Consider the following 25,349-nt stretch of genomic DNA (forward strand, 5'->3'; position numbering starts at 1 on the left):
CTTTTATACTTATACTTATTACAACGGCTTTAAAAATTTTGAATTTTAGGTTAAACGATCATTTCAAAACACTATTTTCAAAAGATACTTGTGAATTTACTGGTATAATCAATTATTGTGCAAGAACTGTATATAGCAGATGCACAAGGCAGATGCATAGAGAGAGATTTTTAGATGATACTGTTTATTTAAATTTAGATAATTCTAAAAATGTAAAAAACTTTAAAAATCAAGAATCAGCAACAATTTTTTTAAGCATGGATAAATATTTACATTCATCCCAACTATGAAGTAACAGGTTGTAAATTCTAGGCGGGGGTAATTATTTTCCTCATATTTCATTATTAAATCAGCCTTATCATGCTTGACGAATTCTTTAAAGGATTCGAAGACTTTTGACGATCAGAAATTGAATGTCGCGGATACTAATGAACTGCACTTCCGCCAAAAATTAATGTAAATAAATAGAACAACTTGTTGCTTCTTATATCGATTGCAAAATTGAATGACTCGATTCTCTTCCTATGATTTTCTTTTCTCTCTTTCTTTTCTTATTCTCTTGTGCTTGTTTTCTTCGTTTAGTTTTTCTTCAGCATTCTCAAGAGCCGGTGGTGCTGTAGAAATTGCGTAAAATATTTTAATTTTTATTTTATTTCATTTTCTTTGTTGATTTTTGAGCAATATTCATAAAAATATGAAGACTGATGAGGAAGAGAATCGGAACTCAGGATTTAAAGAATTCCACACCTATAATCAAGCACTAGAATTAACAGGTTTAAGGATTAAATTGAATAATAGAAAATGAGAGCATTAATTTCTCACTTTTTTCTCAGGTTTGGGAAAATTTCATTATTTTCTCTTGCTAACATGCGGATTATGTTTAATGAGCGTCATCGTAGAGACACTGAATATTGGTTTCATTATACCGTTAATTGACTTTGAATGCGTTTTGAAGTTGACATTGGCAGATAAAGGAATTTTGTCAGCGTCAGCTTTTGCAGGTAAATTGAAGTGTCTTTGGTTATTTTGGTAGAACTTGCAAAAACAGGAAGAACTTGCAAACTAAAAATTGATGATTTTTCAAAAATTCAAAGTCAGTTAAATTTTTTAATCTAAAATATCCGTTAATTTTGAAATCTTAGTTATGAAGCATTAGCTACGCATAGTTCTATATCAATTACTGGTATCACTTATCAATTAAGCCGCAACTGTTTTGCGAGTTCTACATACTCAATTTGTTTGCCATTGATCTTAATTATTGTTTTCAATTTATTTACAGGAGTCGTCAGCAGTTCATATTTTTGGGGCTTCTTCGCTGATGTAACTGGAAGACATAAAGTCATGTTGATCTGCTCAATGTGTACCTTTATATTCTCATTTTTATCAAGTTTTTCCATAAATGTTTGGATGCTGATTGTAACAAGATTTTTAGTTGGATTTTTTGTTTCCGGACTGGCTGCAAATACGTATGCCTACTTAGGAGAATTTCATTGTGACAAGACTAGAGCAAAACATTTGAATTTTTGTGGAGTATTCATGGCACTTGCTTTGACTTTTTGTCCAGCAATGGGATGGATGATATTGAAATTCCGTCATCCTGAATCATCATTCATTCATTTAGAGTTTATTGGAGTTCATTACTCATTCTGGAGACTTTTCTTCGTTATTTGCTCTGTCCTTCCATTCTTCATGTCGATGTTCCTCTGGTTCTTGCCTGAATCGCCAAAATTCTTACTTCTTCAAAAGAAGCATGATCAAGTCGTGAAGATCTTACATACAATCTACAGATCCAACACTCGATCACATATGTATCCTGTCTCAAATATTGAAATTGATGAACAGCTCCTCGGTTCACAAAGAGAAGGAAAGAACTTCCTCAAACAACTTTGGATACAAACTGTTCCTTTATTCAAAGCTCCTTATCATATAAGTACTATAAAGCTTTCCTTTGTCATGTTCTGTTTGTTCGCTGCATCGTCAGGATTCTTTTTATGGACACCCGACATCTTGAATCAAATGATTGAATATCCTAACAATACAGTTTGTGAAATTGTTGACTTTGTAATTGGAAAACGTCAAAATTCGACAGCAAATACTTGTTCTTCCTCAGTATCTATCAATGAGGGTATTTATGAGATAACATTTATGATGGGTCTTTTCTTTTCGATCGTATATTTCTTCAATGGATTAGTGATCAACAAATTCGGAAAAAAGAATTTACTCGCTTTGTGGTTCATACTTTCTGGCCTTTCGTCGATTCAGGTTCCTTTCAACAAAAATTATTATGTTATTTTGTTTCTTCTGTTGATATTTTTAACATGTGGATGCTGCGGAAGTATCACAAGTGCGTGTATTGTTGACATTTATCCAACAAATATCAGGTGCATAAATTAATTTTATCTACATCTTCTCGTGACTAAATATGTATCTATTTACCTTCCACAGAGCAATATCTCTTTGCATAATCCTGATCATCGGAAGAATAGGTGCCATAGTTGGATCAGTCTTTGTGTCATTCATGATTGCAACATCTTGTACGGCTATGTTTCAAATATTTGGAGGAATGTTGATCATCTCAGCAATAATATCCTGCGTATTGCCTGACTGAGTTCTATTTATCTATACTAAGTAAACAAATTTTAATAAAATTAATTTTTAAGAAAAACGAAGAGATTCTCACTGAATTTCATTATAATGCTTACTGATTCATAACATATCATGACGAATCAAATTTTAGATAAATAAATTAATCAAGTCTTTATAGAGAAACTGTCGAGATAAACTAAATAAATTTAATGAAAATGTTGATGTAAATAAATCATAAATTGCGCGAGTGCTACAACCGTTAAAATGAAATTCAAACCTGTTCTAAAATAATCCAAAGGAAATGATGTTGTACTAAACATGAAGGAGGAGCAGTATATGAGCTCGTGATTACTTACAGCGCAATTTTGGCTGCAAAGAATCTCATTCAGATTAAATTAAATGAAGGAACCTTTGGAAATTGACGGTAAGAAAATATTTGAAAATTAACGGTCGTAAAATATTTAAAAATGTGAAAACCTTACAACAGTTTTCCAATCCAGTGATGTTCTTCCACAAATTTAAATCTATCTTTATCATTAAACTAAACTAGTTTACACTTTTCAAGCATGAAACCACATTTAAAAATTTTAATCTGAAAGAAAAGTTCAATGACAGACGAGCGGACATACGGACGAATACCAGAGAATAGCACTTTCTCGTTTTAGCCAGACTCGCGGAAAAACTACACAATACTGGAAGTACTGGATCACAATATTAAGTTTAAAAGAAGTAGAAATACTTTCCGCGATATATTTCTTCAGTTTTTGTTCTTCTACGTACGTGATTTAAGTGTTTTTAGTGACTTAATTGAAAGATCTTATAAGAAAGCATTGGAATTTAATAAGAATAAGAATAAATAGTGTTATATACAGTGTAAATTTTTGCAATAAATTTTATCCATGCTGAATCATTCGGAATTTTACTAAAAAAATTCACCTGTAATAATATCTTAGAACTTACACAAAACCTGCTTCAATGGAATGACTTAAGTCACATAGCATGAGATGAATCATAGCTTATCGATAATATTCTAATTTTATCATTAAAAATTACAATTTTAAATTTAATTATTTTCAATAATTCCGTGCAAACATATTTCCGATCGACAGAGAGTACAAAAAAAGAAAAGAAATGAAAAAGTCATTTCCATAGCCAGTTTTACTGTAGTCGTTGTTGACGGCGGTCAATTTTTACTTTGGAAACATCGACTTTCACTATATTCTGCATTTTTGATTAGTTAGTTGCTTAGTCTATCTCTCTCTCGCTCACTCGTGTATCATAATCTACGTGTTGTGTGATCATTTGTACCATTTTAACACAGACTAGATAACACTGTTAATTAAAAAATATCACAAGTTTTTTTATAAAAAAAATTCACAAATTTTTATAGTGAAAAAAAATGAAACCGTGGCAAGTACATTTCTGTTGATTGTTTGTGGTAAAGAATATATTCTTATTTAATACATAGAAAAGAAAAGAAAAATTTTGTTTTCTTTATGAACTTGTGAAAAGCAAATATAGGAATAACAAATATATATGTGTATAGGATATAAAACACAAAAAATTCCAATGCATTCGAAATAAGAAATTTGATATATAAAGTTTTTTTGCGAACTTTAATTAATTTTATGCATATATGTGTATTTTTACAGATTAGTTTTTGATATTCTTTTTTAAAGTCCTTTAAAAAAAGTATTCATCATAAGAGGGAAAGAAATATTCGTCCAAGAAAGAGTCGCGAGATCAGTTTTTATTGGAAGTGAAACGCGATTTTTTTCATCTTTATTTTTCTTGATTAAACTAATTATATAAAAATAATAGCAACCAAAACATTCAGTAAAAACAGGAACCGAATTATATTATCATCATGCCAAAATCAGTAAGTATTCAGTCAAAATTTTTAAATTTCATCGAAATTTTATTTTACAGCGTTGGAAGATGAAATTGACATTTGTGTTGGATGGAAGTGATCGGATGTTGTGGATTGAAGTGCTTTTGAATGTAGGAAGTGATCTACAGTTGAGAATTTAAGTGATTTCGTACTTTTCAATTTAACTGGATCTTTAAATTGTTAAGGAATTTGAATGATGTCCACATGACCTAAAATCAAACTGAGTAAATTCCATTAGGTCCGGCAACACGTGAATGGAATTTTCTTATCAGAAATCGAATAGGAAATGTGATTTATAACAATCTCCAAAAAGTAGGATTAACATTTGATTGTCGACTTTAGACTCTATAAATAGCATTGGAATTACTTGATTTAAGTGCTCAATTATTGGATAATTTGATGTAAAAAAGTCACATCAAATCAAGATACCGTAATCAGAGTATTTTAGTCGAAAACAAGCATATCAGTTGATTTACAAGCATTAGTGACTCAAATCCATCAATAACATCACAAGGAAGACTCCAGAGCTCGAAGAGGACTCGGATTTTGAATGGACAATTAGGCTCAAGTCGACTTCAAGCTCTAAAAGACACTAACCATCCAAACAACAAGTCAATGGAACTTCCAACTCTGATCTTTATTCATACTTTTTATTTCATTTCCAATTCTCCTTTGTTACAAACGATCTATTGTCGCTCAAAACTGAAATCTATTCTCTTTCAATTACAAAAAATTCATTTATGAATCCAACAAACAAATTTCAATGAAAATATGCATAATGCTGTATAGACTTCATATGAACATGAGTGCGAAAAAAACAAATAGGCATTTTAAAGCAGTAAACGGTATATTTTTTATCATTATTTACATTTTTTTCGATGACTGATGATTGCGATGTATGCATGTATGTAGTTTTTTTTTGTTCATACCTACATATAATGTAGTTTGATGGAATATTCAAGGCCTGCATTCATACACTTGTTATCTAAGAGAGAGACAAAAAAGTCATCGCAAAGTAACAAATTAAGCAATTAATTGTTGAGAAATTTATTATTTGAAATATTATACTAAGTAAAAGCTTCATATGTCATATATTTAGTTTGTTTCTGTTCCATCATTAGTTGTAAAATGTCTTGTTGTTTTTGTACGAAACACGTCTTATCTAATCATGGCGACACGGCAAGGGCATAAATAAAACATTATGCTATTGAAGTTAAGAATGATGATAAAAAAATGGAAAGATTTTTTGTGAATGACACCATCAAAAAGACTGAAAAGAATGTGAATTTATATCAGCGCGCGGTGCTTTATATTTATGAATGATATGAGCTGTAGTCGTAAATTTTTTAATACCTGGACATAAGTCACACACAGCACTCGTGTCGTAGTTATATCTATTCAGTTGAATCTTTACATTTTGCTGTTAATAATAAGATGCATGACTATTAGTTTCTATTTTTAATTTTATTAACTTTTCTCATCATTGTCACATCGACACTGTTATCAGGCACACAAAATGACTCTTTTTTTTCATTAAATGTTCTGCCATTTAAGATATATTTTTATTATTAGCATATTTAACACGAACTGTATTGCTGATGTTCATTTTGACTAACCGGATGTAATGTTCTTATCGCTTGCGAGTTGATAAATATGGCAATAAAGCGGTGAAATGCAAATTTGCCGCCATTCTCGCTTGGCTGAAAGAAAGCTTTTTTTTTCGATCAGTAATGCTACATTTTAATTTTTTTGTGCATTTCAATTTATTGGATTAAACTGCCAATTTTAAATTGAATAATCTGCATGAAGGAACGAAAGTTCAATTCTGTTCAGTTCATTTGTATTTGAGAAATTCGTTATTTTGAGGTTCAAAAATTTTAAATTGAAGTTCAAAATTTCAAATGCTATTTTGATGTTCAAAAAACGTGAACTGAAGTTCAAAATTCCAAATCTAAGATGACCGTTAATTTTCAAATTTTGTAAATCAGCTTCTTTAAGGTTCAAAATTTCAAATTTTCTTTGACCGTTAATTTTTAAATTTCAAAAATCCGTTACTTGAACTCCTGCAAATATGCTTTCCAATCATGCTCAACACAATAATTCTAAACAGTCAAATTTTATTATTTATTTCCATTCGACATAAGAATTTTATTAATGCTGTTGTTTTGAGATTCATGAAACTGGTTCCATACAAAATAAATGGACTTTTTTTCATATTTCTCAATTATCTCACTTATACATAAATGATTATAATATGTTCTAGCATCATTCAAATGGGCTATTTCGACACAACTTTTCTATAAATGCATTATTTTAAAGTCAAAGTTCCTCATTAAAAATAGTTGATAATTACGTAACGTTTCATTCTTAAATCATATGCGTCATCTCGTTCAGCAACAGGCAGTAGGCAGCACAACAATTTTATTTAACATTGTATATTTGTAGATGTGTCGATTTCAACTTTATCATTTTATCATTATTACAATTTGACATTAACCGAATGCAGCATTCGACTGTCATTGAGTTTCGATCACGAGGAGCAAGTGTTTTAAAAATTATTATTATCATTATAACTACGTAGGCGAGATGATATATTAAATGATAAAAAGCCACCTTTTGTTCTATCAATCAAATAAATTATTTAGGCAATTACATGTCACTTATACAGTTCATTGACGATGAAGCATGTTTGAAGTATCAGATTTCAATTGTCGTTTCACGTGACTAAGCAGTGCGGAAGAGCATTTTTTTTATTCCTCCCATTTTAAACGCATTTTGTTGCTGTTGGGGTTAGGTGATACTGTGCGTAATTTGTATGTCTGACTGGCTGTTGTGGAGATACTTCAGTTTGAGATATAAATCAAATAAATTGATCAAGTACTTCCTATACTTAAATTGATTTGAAAATGTCGAGAAATGACTTTATAATTTTTCAAATATTATTTGACCGTTAAAATTTCAAATATTTCAAGCAATTTCGCTAATATTTCAAAATTTGCTGGACACTATTACTACCAATATGTATGCGCTTCGGTCACGAGGAGTTTTGTCATCATTAACAGTAGGAAGTTAGTGAATATTAGATGTTGCGATATGATGTAATGATAAGTTCTAATTAAGATAATTAATATCTCCTCTCACAAGCTTATTTTGCCTTGTTATGAAATATTCTCAGCATTTTTTATTATTTACGCTATATGTGACGATTGTATGTGATGACGTAATTTACCTCTTCAGCACAACGGAGAAGAGAAGAGAAGCAAAAAAAAAAAGCAATAAAAAAAAATTCCACATGTACCAATGGAAATGATGATCATTACATAGTAACCAACAACACAAACATATTCATACGCAAACAAACAAACAAAAAAGCAATGTCTGATGATTTTTCATATATTACGGAACAGAAAGAAGAAAAAAAAAATTTTTAGCGAAAAAAGATGAATTTTTTTTTGTGATCATCAGCAAGCAGACTGGTTAATGTTAAATATTTTTACACAACTACACGCGTAAACAACAAACAATATTCATGCAAATACAGAATGGAATGAAGAGAAGAAAAGAGTCATGTGAAAATGTGTGTATACAGCACTGCTGTGCTGTTTTTATTATTTTTTTATTTTATATTTTTCATTCAATTCAATTAAAGTTGAAAAGAAAGTAAAAGGCCTTTATCTCGCGCCCGTTTGAAGCCATACAAGGTAGTAATGCGAAGCAAATAGCGAAAAGAAATGTACAAAAAATTTATGTATAACTCGTCAACAACATCATTCTTACTTTCTACAGTGGCATGCTTTTCAAAAATTATAAATTATTATTACATTAAATATTGGTGAGAAGATTGCTGAATGGTGTCTATAAGAATGTTTGTGACGCATTTTTAACTTTGGGATTTGGATATTTAATGGTTTGGTTTCCGATTTTTGATAGCTCAAACGATCGTTTATCAATTAACGGATTCTAAAATTTTGAATTTTTGAACTTAAAGATTTAACGGGTTTCAAAATTTTAAATGTTTGAACTTCAAATTCTGATTATATTCAAAATTTTGAAATTTCCAAATTCAAACATAAAATTTTGATGTCTTTGATGATTTTGAATTTTTGAACCTCAAAATTCAACGGTTTTCAAAATTTTGAATTTTTGAACCACAAAATTTGTCAATTTTCAAGCTTTTGAACTTCAAGATTGTTGAAACGTTGAGGTTCAAAAAAAGTTCAAACTGGAATTCAATTTTTGAACTTCATTATTGTGAAAAAACTTAACATTTCAAACCAAACTTGAACGTTAAATTGAACTCGTGCCGATAGCTTCACTAATCAAATTTTAAACTTCAATCCATCGTTCAAAATCATTTTTTTCTCTCATAAAAATTCCACAAATCTCTAATAAAAAATTGTCAAACCATCACTCAGCCAGTCAATCAGTAAAAATCATTTATGACTTTATTTATTTCGCTGCATTAGTTTCACTTTAAAATGAAGGAAAAGCTTCAAAGAAAAAAAATAATTCGACAGTAGAAAAAGTGATGGGAAAAAATGATGACACATGAGAAAAAAAAAGTACTTTTATTAAATAACTATAAGCAATTAAAAATTACCATAGCTATTTTTTTGTGCCTTTCCATTCAAGCAACTTGTTGAATGTCATTGAAAAAAGTGTGAGAGATGATTAAATTTCATGTGCCTTTTTATTTCAAATGCCGAAACTTACAGAGATGATTAACAGTATTTTTGTATGTATTTCACATACAACTTATACGTCTGCTCTTAACCTTCCAGTCGTTACGTATACGTACACACGAATCGATCTCTTTCACTCACTCCAAACCGTACAAAATTAAAAATCATTCATTCCTTCAAGGTATTAAAGCCAGGTAGATCAAGTAAACGGCTGGAAGTACGTAATGTTATGGGCATATGTAGATGTATATGTGCTCACTACCCTTCTCAATAAATACAAAAAAAAAATCATTCTTCATTTGCTTGCAAATTTCAGAACAGTTCAAAAGGTCTTATTTTTCAATCGTGCTTATTTTTCTACCTAACTGCATCATTAGTCGTGTACAACAAAAATATAATAATACTAATTATTGTGAAAAAATATAATAATAATTTCTGTGTTGGAAAATATAGTTCAAAAACTCATAAAGTAAATAAGTGACTCAGTTTAATTGTAATATAATCATTCATTTCGGCCGAAAAAAAAAGGAAATAACTAAAAAGAAGAACAAAAAAGTTCGTTAAAGACGCTCAGTCAGTTATTGTTTTTTTTATTTTATCAACCGTTCCAAGAGAAAAGAGAAAGAGACAAAGTGTGCTAAAAAGAGAGAAGAACTAAAGTCGGCAAAAAAAATTTCATTCTTTTTTGAGAGATTTTTTCTTAGTCTAAAATTGAAAGTCGAGTGAATTACATTAGGAAACAAAGATGGTGTCTGGAAATAAAATGGTTAGTTAATTTAGTTCTAAAAGCAATAATTATGATGGATAGCTGAACATGAAGGCAGTGATCTATATATGTATCTTATTGTAATTGCTTGTAAAACTGCATTTAAATGCTGGTGCTTGTACCGACATATGAAGCTATTTATAATTGCTATTTAATGCTTACATGAGTGCATTATTACGTATTAATTACGGATTGATATGATAGACAATTAAATTGTCCTTCGACAACAGATTCATGGGGAATTTCCAATGTTTTATAGATTATTATGACTATGCTGTGGGATATAAACAGTGTTTTGTGTTTAACTTATTATTGCGTAACTATATTGACGTTTTATGCTGTTTAAGCTGTTGATTTGAAAGTGCATTAACAGAGTATAGGACTTATGGAATTTACACAATATTGCATTTGGTGGATTCATATCCAAATTGCCACTATGTTGCTGTTTCGAGAAATTTTAGTGCTTGTGCATACTTTTATGGCATAAAATCTCAAATATCCATAAATTGTAAAAGAACCCTAACTGTTCAGTCATAAAAAATTGATCCTTAAGTTTAATAACAGCTATAAAATATTTAAACAATTCCCAAAAATCCTCTTGGCTTTACATTAATTTGAATTAAAATTAACCGTTAAATTTTACATAAATTTTTTGGAGATTTAATGATAATTTTACTGAATGTTTTCATGCAGATTGTTGCAAAAACTACTTCAAGTGCTAATGACTTGTGCAAATTGGTGATTAAATTGCAATTTGCTTAAATACTTGTTAAATACATCAATTTATAAAAATTAAACTGACGTCATCGACTGTGGATTATTTACTATAATAATTCAAATTTCAAAAATCCGTTATGATTTTGAATTTTGAATGACCGTTAAAACTTAAGTGTTGCAATATTAAATTCTACAGAATTATAGTGAAGTCATTAATAAATCACTCAACAAATCTTAATAAACCCACCACAATATACTGCATAAATCATCAAAATTCCACTCAAATTTATTATCTGCATCAATAAGTTACTAATTCTTTATTGTGCCACAATTACCTCACACTTAGTCTGTAATAGTGACAATAATATTGGCAATCAATGAAGCAGCAATATGTCTATATGAGTCTATAATTGGATTTTTTTTTTCGTACATTTAAGTGACATGCACTAAAGAAAAAGAAACGCGGGAAGATTTCAGGTTTTTTGTACATTCTTGCTGTTTCTTGTTCTCTTGTCTCCCTTTTTTCCTGTTTCAAGGATTTGACATAAAAGAGGAGACGAGAGAAACAGCAAGAAGAACACAAAACGTAAAGAATGGATCATCACCTTTATTTATCTCCAAAAAATGCAGTCATAAAAAAATTCTCATCATATTCTTCTTATTTCTATTTGCAGCTAAATGTTCGCGTTACGACAATGGACGCCGAGCTGGAATTCGCCATCCAGCAAAGCACCACAGGAAAGCAACTTTTTGATCAAGTCGTGAAGACAATAGGCCTTCGAGAAGTTTGGTTCTTTGGACTTCAATATACAGATCCAAAAGGTGATCTAACATGGATTAAACTTTATAAGAAGGTAAGGCTTAATGACTATGCTGAATATTTTTTTCTTAAAATTTATGAATGTGTTCCTTTTTGCTTCTTTTACTTGAGTATTTGATTGTTTGTTCCCCCTGTATCTTGATATTGCGCTAGATCTAGTTCCGATAGAAACTTTTTTGTAGATTTCCGGCTAGTAACGTGACATTATTCAAGTTTTCATGAAAGTAAAAAATTTATTGTTCGAGGGAAATCGCAAAAATCTGTGCGAAAAAACACAGAAAAATTGTTTATCGATAATTACTGCCAGTTTTACTTGTTTAAACACATTCCAGAGAAATTAAAGTTTATTTTTAATTTTTGTCTCATTTCTCATGAATATGAAGTCATATGACATCAAAGATACTTGACGATAAAAATGTAAATGATGTTTTCTTTTTTCGGTTGAATTGAGTAAGGAACGAGACATTTTTATCATTTGCCTCATTTTTTATATATTCCACAATTCTGGCTTCTTTCAAAGACAATAAAACACCTTTTAACGCAAAACAGTTTAATTACTTATGGTTGCACAATATGTATAAATATCGCACATAGCTCAGAAACACATCATCAGCTCTGTATTAAAGTTTGTGAATTAGATCTCTTAAAAGGGCGCATTTTTTGGGTTTATGGGAATCAGTTGAAGTCAATTTGGAGTCTGTTTTGGTCAGCAAATGACGTGATTGTTATCAAGTGGACAATAATACGTTATAACGGGTTATAACTAGTTAATGTTCAATTTATGTCTAATTTTAATGGGCTCTAAAGTGTTTTGTGTACAGTCAAGACTGTAAAATATGCAAAACTGGATCAAATCTTTATTGACACTCTCAAATTGAAGCCGGTCTGCCTCTGGTCTTGTCTATCCTTAATACTCTGAGAATGTCAATTCCTCTTTGCTAATCAGCAACATCCAGACATTACTTACTTACTTCGATGACCGTACAGTTCAATTGTGATCCGTGGCATCCCTTAGGTAATGCCTAAAACTGTTTCTATCGCCGGCTTTCGCCTGCCAATTGCCAATACCATATGCAATACTGTCTATCGACAGCTTCCTTCCAGAATTTCTTTGGTTCCGCTACAAACATCCAGACATTACTTATGTACTTACTTCGATGACCGTACAGATCTCTGGTCCACCAAAAACATCCAGAGACATTGATCCAGACAAAATGTCCACAATTCTACCCAAAGATACTCAAAATTCTCGCTCAAAAAGACTACAAACAGTTAAAAAGTGCAAATATTTGTACATTAAAAATGATAAGAATTTAGTACATTCAAGGAGTAATAATTGGAGCTCATTGTTTGCCCTGGTATGATATAAAAAAATGTTCGTTAGAGTAACTAACATGGCTAACGTCATCGCGTATTTATTCCTCACATAACGTGTTTTTATACTGCTACATGTGTCCATCAGATGAGTCAATATTCCTATAATCACATTACGATGACGTAATATACATTCATATTTAGAGTTTTTGGAGAGTGAATAACCATGTGCCTTGAAACAATAACAGACTTGCTTGTTGGGGACGAAAAGATTTTTACAAGCCATTAAATCAATCGAACTTACAACCAGACACAAAATGAATAATTAATTCCTCAATATCATCGATTCTATTAGGTCAAATTGCTAATTTTTTTTTTGAATGCAGCACATGCTGTAAAGTCGAGGATGATTTGCAATTGTCTATAATATTTAATAATAAGCAATTGTTAAAGGCTTTTTATTTAAAAAAAACTAATGCGAAGGTCGCATGACATAAAATGATGATCATCATTTAAAAAGTAATTTTTATTACCGCATGCTATGACTTTGTAGTCTTTCATATGTGAAATAGCTTGCGAGTTTAATAAGACAGACTTTCATGAGACGGCGCTTTTTTATTTAATTTAATTAGATTGTGTGATGATAAAAAATGACATTATTCTATGTGTTCGTTGTGGGGGATCTTGTGGGAATTTTCTTGATCTTGTTTGGATTGGATTTGAGGTACTTGGAATTGCTTAGTTATTAAGGGATTGTGAGGATTAAGTGATGTGTGTTTAGGGATGATTCGTGTTTATTACTTGAAACTTAATCAATTAATTAGAGCTAGTCAGACATAGGAAGAATCCTGTAAATATATGTTAGATCGACCAAGCTATCTTCATGCAAACAGTTACAGTTAAAATTCTTCAATTTACAACGTTAATCCATATTTATTAATATATATTTATCCAGGTTAAGACTACAGTTTTCAAATCTAGATCTCCCAGTTCTCGTTCTGATCTTTCCTGCTTCATTTCAAGTTTCAAACTCGTTCCTTATTTCAACGTTATTCAATGATTCAATATCGTCTTGATCTCGTGCTATTGAACGCTTTAAGTACCTGAACATCTGAGAAATAGTAGAATTCTGATTAATATTCGAGTTACTACTTACTTCCTAGGCGAAGGCGCGCGAAGGCCCATTGTTGCATTTAGAATTCGTCGGATGCTGGATTTGTCTTTAGTAATCCAATGAATATCCCGAATATCCATGAGCTCTTTGGATATTCGAGTTACTTTCCGAAATTTGAGCCAAATACGCTTTAAATTTGTGGAAATTCCTAAACTATTGTCACCCAGAGCTCGAAATAGACTCCATTTTTAGTCTAACCGACTTGACTTAATTTTTTCATACAAAATCCGAGTCGACTTCGAGCTCTGTTCTTACCAAAATCGAGGACACTCCCCATTAGTGAAGTCACCCAACTAAGAATTATTGCTCAAAGAACGTCATCGTTCGTTTTAAGAGGATCAATGACTCAACTGATTCGAAATGTCGTCATGTGATGCATGAATTCAAGGTTACATCACACAACTATCTTTAATATTAATCATCATATTATTTATACTTATGTGAGTTCTCCAGAAAGTTCTATCCAGTTTCCCAAATGTTGTTCCTGTTCATTATGCAAAATCATTCGATTTGTATTCTGTCAGTAAATCCCGCGGTTTTTCCACTCTATAGGATATTTGTTTGAAGTTGTACTTGGATGGACTTTCCGAAAAGATTCTATATTTTTGTTCGAAAAGTTCAATTTACTGCTACAAAAGAACAAGATTTTTATTAAAAATTCCCATTCCAATTTTAAGAATCGTGAATTATCCTCGTGACGTAAAAAAAACAGCATTTAAAAGCCATTCATAAATAGTTGATTAACTTCTTTTTTAAAAAATGCAAAAATTGTGACTCAAAAAAGATTAAAATAAGCTCTATAAATAAGAACGACAATACCTCATTTCCGAATGACTTAATCTCCATTAAATATCAAGTCATTAATAGCCTGCCCATTAAAAAGTTGTAGACAAAATGCTCCTAATTACATCCAGATTTCTTGCATAGATTCACAAAATACATTAAAAATTACTAATTTAAATAAACATTTAAGAAACGCAATGCATAAGTAACAAGGCAGTTTATACCACACGACATCGTCACTCAGTCATTTCATTTTAATTTTCATTCCTTCACATCGACTCTAAAAATAAGTTATTTTAAATGAATTTGTGGCCACACGACACTTAATGGGACGGTCTTGGTAATGGTTGTAAATATGTAAATGGCTATGATTGAGGAGAAAACTAAACATTTCACTTGATTGTCTTCATAATTTGTCATTTCCCAACTTTCGCTTGCAAGTTCAAAAGAGTACTTGTTTAGTTGACAAATGTATGCAAAGAATGTTTTGTTGAAGGAGACATTAAAATGGCATTTTTATTTCACCTTCTCATAGTTTATCGTGGCTTTAAGCTGTACACGTTAATTGGCATTTATAAGGGGCAATAATTGTTGCTAAATTATAGTTTCTAGTCAGGGTTGTTGATCAGCTTAGATTATAGTGATTTGACGGTTACATTTTGAATTTTTTATCAATTTTGAACTTCTGCTAAGTTCAAAGTTTGATTTTTTGAAAACCGGTAAATTTTGAATTTTTAATAACTGTTAAATTTTCTATCAAATTTTGAAAACCGTTAAATTTTTGAATTTTCTGTCAGTTTTGAACTCCTGTCTAATTTTGAATTTTCCAAATCCGTTAATTTCAAATTTTTGACGACCGTTAAGTTTTAGAACTAAATTTCTTTGAGTCACACAGTCATTTTATTGTCTAATTCCCACTGCTGCGTTCCAACATGCTGATAATACTTTATGTGCATTTTAATGTGCAAATATCGTTGCTTAATACACATAGAAACTTGATCTACATTTTCTTTAATGCTCATGCCTAATAAAAAAAAAGTCATCTTTAAAGCATTCGCGTGGAAAGAATTAAAGCAACAAACAAAATCAGAACCAAAAGTAGCTATTAATAACGTTCTGAGATAATAAGTGCTATGATTATTTATGGCTAGTGCTTTTAAAATCGGTTCATAGGCCAATAACTTTTAACTAAAGTGAGATGAAAAATAGAAAAAAAAAAATCATTGATTTTGATCGGTTGTTTCCGTTTTAAAGCAGATTGCGACGTTTTATCGATAGTTGAGTAAATTTCAAAATAAAAAAACTGATGATGTAATGAAATCAGAGGAAATTCCTCTATTTGCCGATATCAAATATCTTGTTTACGAAATTATTAATTCGTATGAAGTTTATTAAGTCGTTTTTATCATGATTTTTTGAGTTTTTTTTTTTTTTGAAGCTGAGGAACTTAATATTAAAACGTTCATTTTGGGTCAATACGCAACAGATAAGAAATTTTTTAAATCTGTGTATTAAACGTGATTTGATAAAGTAAAAATATGGAACCCCAGTGAGCAATAATCTGATGATTATAGATTTTTGGATATGGCATGAACCGTATGACTTGTTTGGTTTTGGTCGAGGTTTAGTATTAAGGTGTGACGCGAAGAATAAAAGGTTGTCAACTCCTGATTTAGATGATTGTCTTGGATGAAGCGTGGGAAGGTACTATTAGTATACCCCTTAGCCATACCTTCCACACCCATCACTATATCAATAGATTCTGACCTAGAATAGTATATAGAGTCATGCCTTCACACCTTAGTTCTACATACCCCTTATCACCACCAAATCCGTTCTATTCACCTCAAAAAGCTTTAGAATCAACCAATATTTGCTTATAACTGGCTTGCAACCAGCTCATACCTCAATTTATTACTGCATCAAACTCACACCTGAGTCATATGCTCACATACTCCAAAAATTAAAAGAAAAACAGCCTACGTAACTAATCAAACAGCAGTAGCTGTTTCTCAATGCTTCACATATAGTATGATACCTCCATTTACTTCTGTTTCTGTTTGAGAACTTGTTGCTGATAACGATGAAAAAATATTTAAATTGCTATCAACGATATGATCCAGCGGAGAACTAACTAATTAGGTGGCGAATTGTTTACTTTCATCTTTGCACAATTTATCATACTTTTTTTGTGCTTGTTTTTTTAACTTCACACTGTGCATTAAAGTCAAGTTTAAAAAGCACATTCATTTTGTTTTTCAATCGCTCATAATTCATGAAAAGAGCTGTAAATATTTAGCTGAAATCATAATTTTTTTTCTCAGGAATTATTAATTGAACAAATTGAGGCTTGCTGTGTATTGATTGCTGGGATTGAATTTCACGGTTAAAAATTGTTATCAAGGGATTGTTTATACATGATATCAATTAGAAATTGAGGTATTTTTGGTTCCTTTGTGATTTTTGAAATTCTCTTTATTGTTGCTTATCAGAAGAAAGCGATCCTCATAAAGGAATATCCTCACATTGATATAGGAAGGGATCTAAAATTGTAGCCGATGTCATGTGATCTCTTGGGACATATTGAAAATTTCTAAAGCACTGTATTGAATTACTACTTAGAACTACAATACAGTGCATTCAGGATGACAGTGTCTCAAGCTTTCTGCACCGTCACTAGAACCCTTCTTCATTACTCTCATGGCATTTCAAGGTATATCCATAGTATGTTCAGCAAAACGTCTAAGTAGTGACAGAATACGATATCCTGGATCTTTTATCAGGGACAGGCTATTCTCCTCATTAAAATTAGACTGTTAATCAGTTCTGTCCAAATTTTGTTTTGCTCCAAGACTCACCTTGATAGTAAGCCGGTAAGCCAGTTCAGAGTATATCGGCTACCCATAGTAGGAGCATCTTGCTTCCTTGGCTTGGGCGAACGGGAGCTCATTGCTGCGTTTAGAGCACGTTTGTAGACAGTCAATCTTTCGATAACTTCAGCCAATTGGAGCATCACTGCCGTAAATACTTCAAAACCCTCAATTCTAAATCAAAGTCATTTAAGCACATCCCCATCAAACCTTTTTCCGATCATATGCTTGTACATTATCAAGCTAATTAATTTCCATTAGACATTCACAAAACTTTCCCTCAGACATAATTTAATTAAATAACAATTTTCCATGCTTCAAAAAAGGCCAGTCGCTAGACTCATCGAAGCTATATATTCGGTTAAGCATTGAACAAAAAGCAAAAAGTTCATTAAATAGAGAAAAGAATGGCATAGAGGCATAAATCAATAATCAATTGAGCCTGCTGATAAAGAAAAAAATAATAAAAATAAATTGTGCCGAATTGAAATTGTTAATAAACAATTGTGTATATGCTTATATAACACATTATGAGTTGGTGCCGATAAACAAACCAAAAATCTGAATTACTAGAACTAGAAAAAAAATTAATAATATAGTTTAAGTCACTTTTTCAATATATTTTGACCTTCACGGTACATTTTATTATCAGTTATTTTTAAGCACATGACGACATTTTTCAGCCTAGCTCTCAGGAATAGCTTAATACATTTTATGAGCTCTCTCAGTAATGGCTTGATACGTCAGCTAGACATCAACTTCATTTGTCATGGAGAATAGACAAAACACACTAATTTATGTACATTGCCATCAACAACGTCAATGATCGTCGTCTTTGAAATGACAAAAGCACTAAGCATGAAACTGGCTAGAACTTGAGAATATAATGCAAATTAATAGTTAATTCTGACTCACGTATGGGAGGGCTTAAAGATTGCTGATAATATTTTAGCACATACAATTAGCGGGTATATGATGAAGATGAAGAAGAAGTCAAGAATTTTGATTGATTACTGTGATTGAAAGTGAAAATTGAGTTGTTGGGGAATTTTTTGGTGCCTGTTTCTCATAACTACCTTCAGTAAACACTTATTTGCCTATAAATTGATTTCAGTAAAGAAATTTTTTCGCTTCCAAAGTGACTTCAGTAAAAAAAGATGCAAAATTTTCGCATCTCAAGTACGTTCAGTAAAAATTTTGCTTCAAAACTGCCTTTTTTGCCTCTAAATTGATTAAAATGAATTAAAAGTTTCGCGTCTCAAGTGACTTCAGTAAAAAAGATGCAAAATTCTCGCATCTCAAATGTATTCAGTAAATCAAACTTCTAACCTCAAAATATTCTTTAGAACTGTTTAGAACAAAAACAGTCAATAAACTTGTCAACAAGAGCCCCAAAAATACACAGAAAAGAATCATATGATGACTACCAATAGTATACGTAAACTTGACGAAAAACGTGCTTAGCACGAGAATTTACAATTGATCCAATTAAAGTGCAGCCTATATTCAAATGTATTCAAAGGTTGTAAAGTAAATACTATGTAATACATCATGTGATATGGTAATTTTATATGTTAAAGGTATAAAGTTTGTTGGTCAATAGTTCAATGCTAGTTTTGCACACACATATATATCTAGAGATTGTACATACAGATGAGTAAGTCTATTGCTATTATGTACATATAAAGTATAAAATAATGCTATTATGTCCAATATTTATAAAATAAAAAAAAGCAGATTTTGAATGCAGAAGCTGAATAGTTTATTTACAATAACTTTTTAACATTCCATCGTTGTTTTTATATTTTGCCTACAAACACGACGTAATGGGGGGAAACAACGACAATAGCCTGATAATTTAGTGTGCATTCATCTGAAAAAATTACGGAAATTGATTAAAAATAAATCATTGGAATTGGATGACTATGATCGTGGTGAAGATTTGGTAAGAAAATGAAAAATGAGAGTGGATGAGTTTCATATTTGCTGACATATTGGCATTGACAGGATATCGGCTCACGAAATGAAAATATGAAATGCTTAGCTTTTACTATAAGGCCGGAAATTTGAGTAATTTTAAAAGCATTTATTTACAGAAAAAATAGCAAACTAATGACATATTTGGTAAAGTTTTATATTCATTGATAAAAAGACGATTTGATTGGGTGACTGGAAGTGAAAATTGGAAATTTGGTGAAATGAATGACTGAATGGAAAAGTTATTCAGTAATCTAGCATTTCAGTTTGGTTCAGTTCAATTTTGAATTTTTGGAAACTGTTAAATTTGAACTTCAATTTTGAATTCTCAAAAACCGCTAAATTTAAACTTCAATTTTGAATTCTCAAAAATCACTAAATTTGAACTTGAATTTTGAATTTTCAAAATCCGCTAAACTTGAACTTCAATTTTCTGCTTTCAAAATTTGTTGTTTTGAAATTTCCCACTAAAAATAGCAAAATAACAAAAATAGCATGAAGTCATCCTCACAAATCATTATTTCCAATTTATTATCAATTTGACAGCAACTTGACATAATGGTATTGAATGATGATGCAATCGAAAGTAGAAAAATAGCAAAAAAAATGAGTTTCACGATTGTATATCTAGTTTCACCTTCACAATGCATATTAACATTTATTTTTTTCGTTAATCTAATGTAAATCTCAGTAAAAGCATAAGCATATCGTTAGGTTTTTAAAAAAATAAAGCCGGAAATTGTGAGTAATCTCTCACGATGTAATCACGCACAACCTTGCATATGAATTAATTTTTATCTCTCGGGCACTCTCAGCGATAGACGGTTCATGTAATTTAAGGTCATTGGCAAATTCAACTGAAAAACAAAAAAAAATTGATGAATAAATTTTTTTATAATATATTTTTGTATCTGGTAATTAAGACTGTGAAAAAACATTTATCTGTTTATTTGTTTCTTCACGGCTTCCATCTTTTTTTTTCCTCTCGTAACGATTACTCGGACTCAGCCAGGTCATTTTCCTATATCGAAATGGGTATGTGATGATATGTTGATGATTGAATGACTTATTTCTTCCTTAATTAAATTTATTTTGTTGCAGACAGAAATATTCAGATTCACAAATGACGTAAATAAAGAAAGTCAAGTTCAATAAACCGTTATTTTTCAAATTTGAATTTATTCGTTCTTGAACTTCAAATTTGAATCTTAAAAAGTCGTTATTATTGAACTTCATTTTTTAATGTGTATAATTCCTAATAATATTAAACGTCATTAGTGAATCACGTCTTAATAGCACAATTTATTAATGATATCATTATTTACTAATTTTAGGTGATGAGTCAAGACATTCAAAAAACGGATCCATTACAATTCAAATTCCGCGCAAAGTTCTATCCAGAGGATGTTGCCGAGGAGCTCATTCAAGATATTACACTTCGATTGTTTTATTTACAAGTGAAGAATGCCATTTTATCTGATGAAATTTATTGTCCGCCAGAAACTTCCGTCTTACTTGCATCATATGCCGTACAAGCACGTCATGGTGATTTCAATAAGGGAACACATGTAGCAGGTTTCTTAGTCAATGATAGATTGCTTCCACAGCGTGTTATTGATCAACATAAAATGTCGAAGGATGAATGGGAGACATCGATTACAACATGGTGGCAAGAACATCGTGGTATGTTACGTGAGGACGCAATGATGGAATATTTAAAGATTGCTCAGGATTTGGAAATGTATGGAGTCAATTACTTTGAAATTCGTAACAAGAAAGGAACAGAATTATGGCTCGGTGTTGATGCATTGGGGTTGAACATTTATGAAAAGGATGATAAGCTTACACCCAAAATTGGCTTCCCATGGTCCGAAATTCGTAATATTTCATTCAATGACAAGAAATTCATTATTAAACCAATTGATAAGAAGGCACCAGATTTTGTCTTTTTCGCACCACGTGTTCGTATCAATAAGCGTATTCTTGCTTTATGTATGGGCAATCATGAATTGTATATGCGTAGAAGAAAGCCCGATACCATTGATGTTCAACAAATGAAGGCACAGGCTCGCGAGGAAAAGAATGCAAAGCAACAAGAACGTGAGAAACTTCAAATGGCACTTGCTGCACGTGAACGTGCTGAGAAGAAGCAACAAGAATATGAGGATCGTCTTCGTACCATGCAAGAAGAAATTAATCGTTCACAAGCTAATCTTATGGAAGCTCAAGACATGATTAGACGCTTGGAAGAGCAATTGAAACAATTGCAAATATCCAAAGATGAGCTTGAATCGCGTCAAAATGAGCTACAAGAAATGCTTACACGTTTGGAGGAAAGTAAAAATATGGAGGCAGCTGAACGCCAAAAATTGGAAGATGAAATTGCTGCCAAACAAATTGAGGTTGCTAAAATTCAAGAAGAAGTTGCTGAAAAAGATTCCGAAACAAGACGGTTACAAGAAGAAGTTGAAGAAGCACGCATCAAGCAGGTACATGACTTAACATTTATTGCATTTACCTATTTCGTACAATTTTCAATGTTAATAAGCTACTAATTCAGTTAATATCGCTGTGAATATGTGAAGATAAGTTTTTTAACGGACAAAATTATTTTGAAATTATAACGGACAAAACATATTTGAAATTTTTTGACAAACACACTAACACTATAAAAGAAATTTTAAAATTTTAAAAAATTAAGTTTTTAATAGTTTCTATAGCTTGTTATGCTCATAGAAGCATGAAATAAGTTAGCTTATGTATTGTTCTCAGTATTCACAATGATCCAGTTGTAAAATTTGAAATATTTATGTCAAAATTTTAAATTTGTCATACATTCCAAAAATTTTCATAAATTAAAGCACAGTTTTGTCCTTAAACAACCATCCACACATCTAATATACCATTAACTACACACAATCAAGACCACACACATAAACACTGAGCAAATGTCACATAATTCATTCAAATTCTTTTGCGTACATACATCACAATTAATGATGAGCATTTTTGTTCCTCTGTCTCTGTCTCAATTTACATCAATTAGTATTTTAAAACTTTTGCAAACAGCAAGAACACACATCAATATAATTTCAATATTTAATTAACAGATGTCGTCGAACGCTAATACCAAACTAATAAAGATGTTTGCTATATGTCTTTATGGATATATAAAGTAGATAGATAACTTTGCACATGATAATTAATGTTTCTGTTGAGTCACTCGTAATGAATTTAAAGAATCTTTAATTAAATAAGAAATTCCGTGATTTTTTCATAGATTTTTACACCAAGGAAACTTGATCATCTCTTTAAACCACTATCATATGAGTCACATCATAATCATTTTAGAATTCCAACGAAAGCTCAGTGTGTTCATCCTCGTAAAGTATGTACATGCATGATGAGAATGCGAAATTTTTGCTCATTGACTTGCCACATACCAAAAATAAATCATCAATTGCCTTCTTACAGTCATTCTAAAGTGTTATTTTATTTCGACAAAGCAGCGACGCTTACTTATTCACTTAGTCATTGACTTTAAATGCCATTCCAAATCTGGAATATTCGAAATTTCAATTACTGACTCGGATTTAACTCGCCTTTAAAACTCCTTTAAACCTTTCTAATTCTCAAATTTTATTCCATTATATAGCAAGAAGCAGCTGCTGCATTATTGGCCGCCACTCAAACACCTCAACATCATCATTTGGCTGAAGAGGAAAATGGAGATGATGATGATATGACAAATGGTGACAATGGATCAGGTGGTGGTGATGTGTCGCGTGATTTGGACACAGATGAACATATCAAGGATCCAATTGAGGACAGACGTACACTAGCTGAACGTAATGAAAGATTACATGATCAATTGAAGGTGAGTTTAAGCTTAATTTGGAATAATAATATGAAAGTAAATTAACATTTTTTGTTTTTGTAGGCATTGAAACAAGATTTAGCTCAGTCACGTGATGATACAATGGAAACAGTAAATGATAAGATTCATCGAGAGAATGTACGTCAGGGACGTGATAAATATAAGACGTTGAGAGAAATTAGAAAAGGAAATACAAAACGTCGTGTGGATCAATTTGAGAACATGTAAATTATATTGTTGGATGATGATGATAATGTAAATAAGCACTGCAGCATTTACGATGAGCAATTAACAAAGTTAATAATAATAATAACAGCAACACATAAAAACACACAAAAGGACTTTCTTGCAGCATACATATATAAATTACTACTATATACTGTCTATAGACTTTTTTTTTAAAAGATAAAAAAATCATCCTACAATCAATTGCTGTACGATTATACATATCGTACCCAATTACAGCTCATTACATTGTGCTTAAATATCGCTTCCTACTTATCAAATAGTTTTTTTTTTATTTTTTATACGAGAAAAAAATTGCATTGTTACAAAAAAAATTAATATTTTTTTAATTGAAAAATATTTGTAATCAATCAGGGTTTGTTGATTCTTGGGAGGTATGATTGATTTATGGGTGAGAATGCTTTTTGAGGCTTATGTCAAAAATAACGGAAAAAATAAATTTAAAATTTTAGGTTCAATATTTTTGAACTTTGAAAAGACGGGAAATTTCAAATTTTGCTCAATAACTGAATTTTGAACAGAAATTCTTCAAATTAATGCCTAATATTGTCCATGATTCCCTCAAATTGAGTCTCAATAAGCTTTCTTGCCTCTTATAAATCTCTCATGATCCCACGAATCGATAAATCTTATTAATCACCCAAAAATACAGTAAATGGGTGCATAAATTTCATTCAATCAATCATTTATATAATGTTATGACATATTAATATTGATATGAAACATTCTTAGGCCATTATCCACTATATAAGAAAATTTCTTGATGAAATAAATTTACGGTGTATATCAAACACACAAAACAAGATAAAAAAGAATGATAATAATTATTATTTTTGTGGATTTAAAAGCATGTTACATTTTTTTTTTGCATTTTTGTTTAAGTTATTTTACTTTAACATATTTCCCCCTCCTCCCTCTTTTTATAAACTTTATATTATTATTATGATTATAATTATTATCTTTCTGTTGCTTCTTGGTGGACTTGAATGTAATTATACAAGTATTATGGTAGGCGAAATAACTTTTTGCACTTTTTATAAAAATTGAAGAAAAAAATATCATAATACGATATAAAAAAAAACTATCGTAAAGGAACTTTCTATTCTAACAATCGAAAGAACATATAGAACATAAGCATATAATGAGAAATAAAAACTAACTAGGAAATCTATGTCGATTATAAGCAATTCACTTATATACATATATTTTATTATGATTTTCAATTTATATTCCCTCTTCATTTTCTATTTTCTTCGGTCTAATGTAATATTTATGATGATAAGAACTAATAACATAAAAAAAAATTGATAATGAAAAATGGTGGCCTTTAAAATATTTGAAAAATATGAACATAAAAGTAAGGAAAATGAGTAAATTCGAAAGACATGTGTAGTCCCTTTTCATATTTTTCGTTATCATTACGCTGTTCAGTTCATATTTCCGCGAAATAAAAAAAAAATTCAATTATTACTCTTATTAAGATTTTTGCATATCTGTTGAACGATGTATTATTTTTTTGAAAAATGAATTAAAATAAAAATTGGAAAAATTCAATATAATAAAAGAACTTTTTAACGGCTTTTTTAATTTTGAAATTGTTAACGACTTTTTTGATTTTGAACTTTTTATTTCAGCGCAATTTTACA

The 25,349-nt window shown here is 30.7% G+C and overlaps 2 protein-coding genes across 6 annotated transcripts; both read left to right on the forward strand.

The window, feature by feature from the left end:
- The first annotated feature begins 597 nt into the window (after positions 1-597).
- On the forward strand, positions 598-2,665 carry LOC139097960 (synaptic vesicle glycoprotein 2C-like). Its single transcript, XM_070650009.1, has 4 exons — positions 598-773; positions 834-1,001; positions 1,280-2,381; positions 2,446-2,665. The coding sequence occupies exons 1-4, from the start codon at positions 695-697 to the stop codon at positions 2,606-2,608; spliced, it is 1,512 nt and encodes a 503-aa protein (XP_070506110.1). The 5' UTR covers positions 598-694; the 3' UTR covers positions 2,609-2,665.
- A 562-nt stretch (positions 2,666-3,227) lies between these two features.
- Moe (moesin) lies at positions 3,228-25,270 on the forward strand. Of its 5 annotated transcripts, none has more exons than XM_070650005.1 (7): positions 3,228-3,362; positions 4,239-4,465; positions 11,317-11,496; positions 20,915-22,069; positions 22,861-22,968; positions 23,236-23,457; positions 23,521-25,270. In XM_070650005.1, the coding sequence occupies exons 2-7, from the start codon at positions 4,454-4,456 to the stop codon at positions 23,683-23,685; spliced, it is 1,842 nt and encodes a 613-aa protein (XP_070506106.1). In that variant the 5' UTR covers positions 3,228-3,362; positions 4,239-4,453; the 3' UTR covers positions 23,686-25,270. The 5 variants fall into 5 exon arrangements, with proteins under 5 accessions (XP_070506106.1, XP_070506109.1, XP_070506107.1 ...); XM_070650006.1 differs by lacking the exon at positions 3,228-3,362 and adding an exon at positions 3,709-4,024; XM_070650008.1 differs by lacking the exon at positions 22,861-22,968 and having other exon boundaries at positions 3,230-3,362.
- Positions 25,271-25,349: the final 79 nt, after the last annotated feature.

Source organism: Chironomus tepperi, unplaced genomic scaffold, assembly GCF_022539635.2.
Source record: "Chironomus tepperi strain 1889 unplaced genomic scaffold, CSIRO-AGI_Ctep_v1 contig_445, whole genome shotgun sequence".
Taxonomy (NCBI): Eukaryota; Metazoa; Arthropoda; class Insecta; order Diptera; family Chironomidae; genus Chironomus; species Chironomus tepperi.

Excerpts from the sequence above, each read along its gene's own strand:
- Moe (XM_070650004.1), top strand. The coding sequence starts at position 9,905 with ATGGTGTCTGGAAATAAAATG. Across the intron at positions 22,070-22,860 it reads AAGAAGCACGCATCAAGCAG|ATTTTTACACCAAGGAAACT; the intron begins GTACATGACTTA and ends ATTTTTTCATAG. Across the intron at positions 23,458-23,520 it reads GATTACATGATCAATTGAAG|GCATTGAAACAAGATTTAGC; the intron begins GTGAGTTTAAGC and ends TTGTTTTTGTAG.
- LOC139097960 (XM_070650009.1), top strand. The coding sequence starts at position 695 with ATGAAGACTGATGAGGAAGAGAATCGGAACTCAGGATTTAAAGAATTC. Across the intron at positions 774-833 it reads TCAAGCACTAGAATTAACAG|GTTTGGGAAAATTTCATTAT; the intron begins GTTTAAGGATTA and ends CTTTTTTCTCAG. Across the intron at positions 1,002-1,279 it reads GTCAGCGTCAGCTTTTGCAG|GAGTCGTCAGCAGTTCATAT; the intron begins GTAAATTGAAGT and ends ATTTATTTACAG.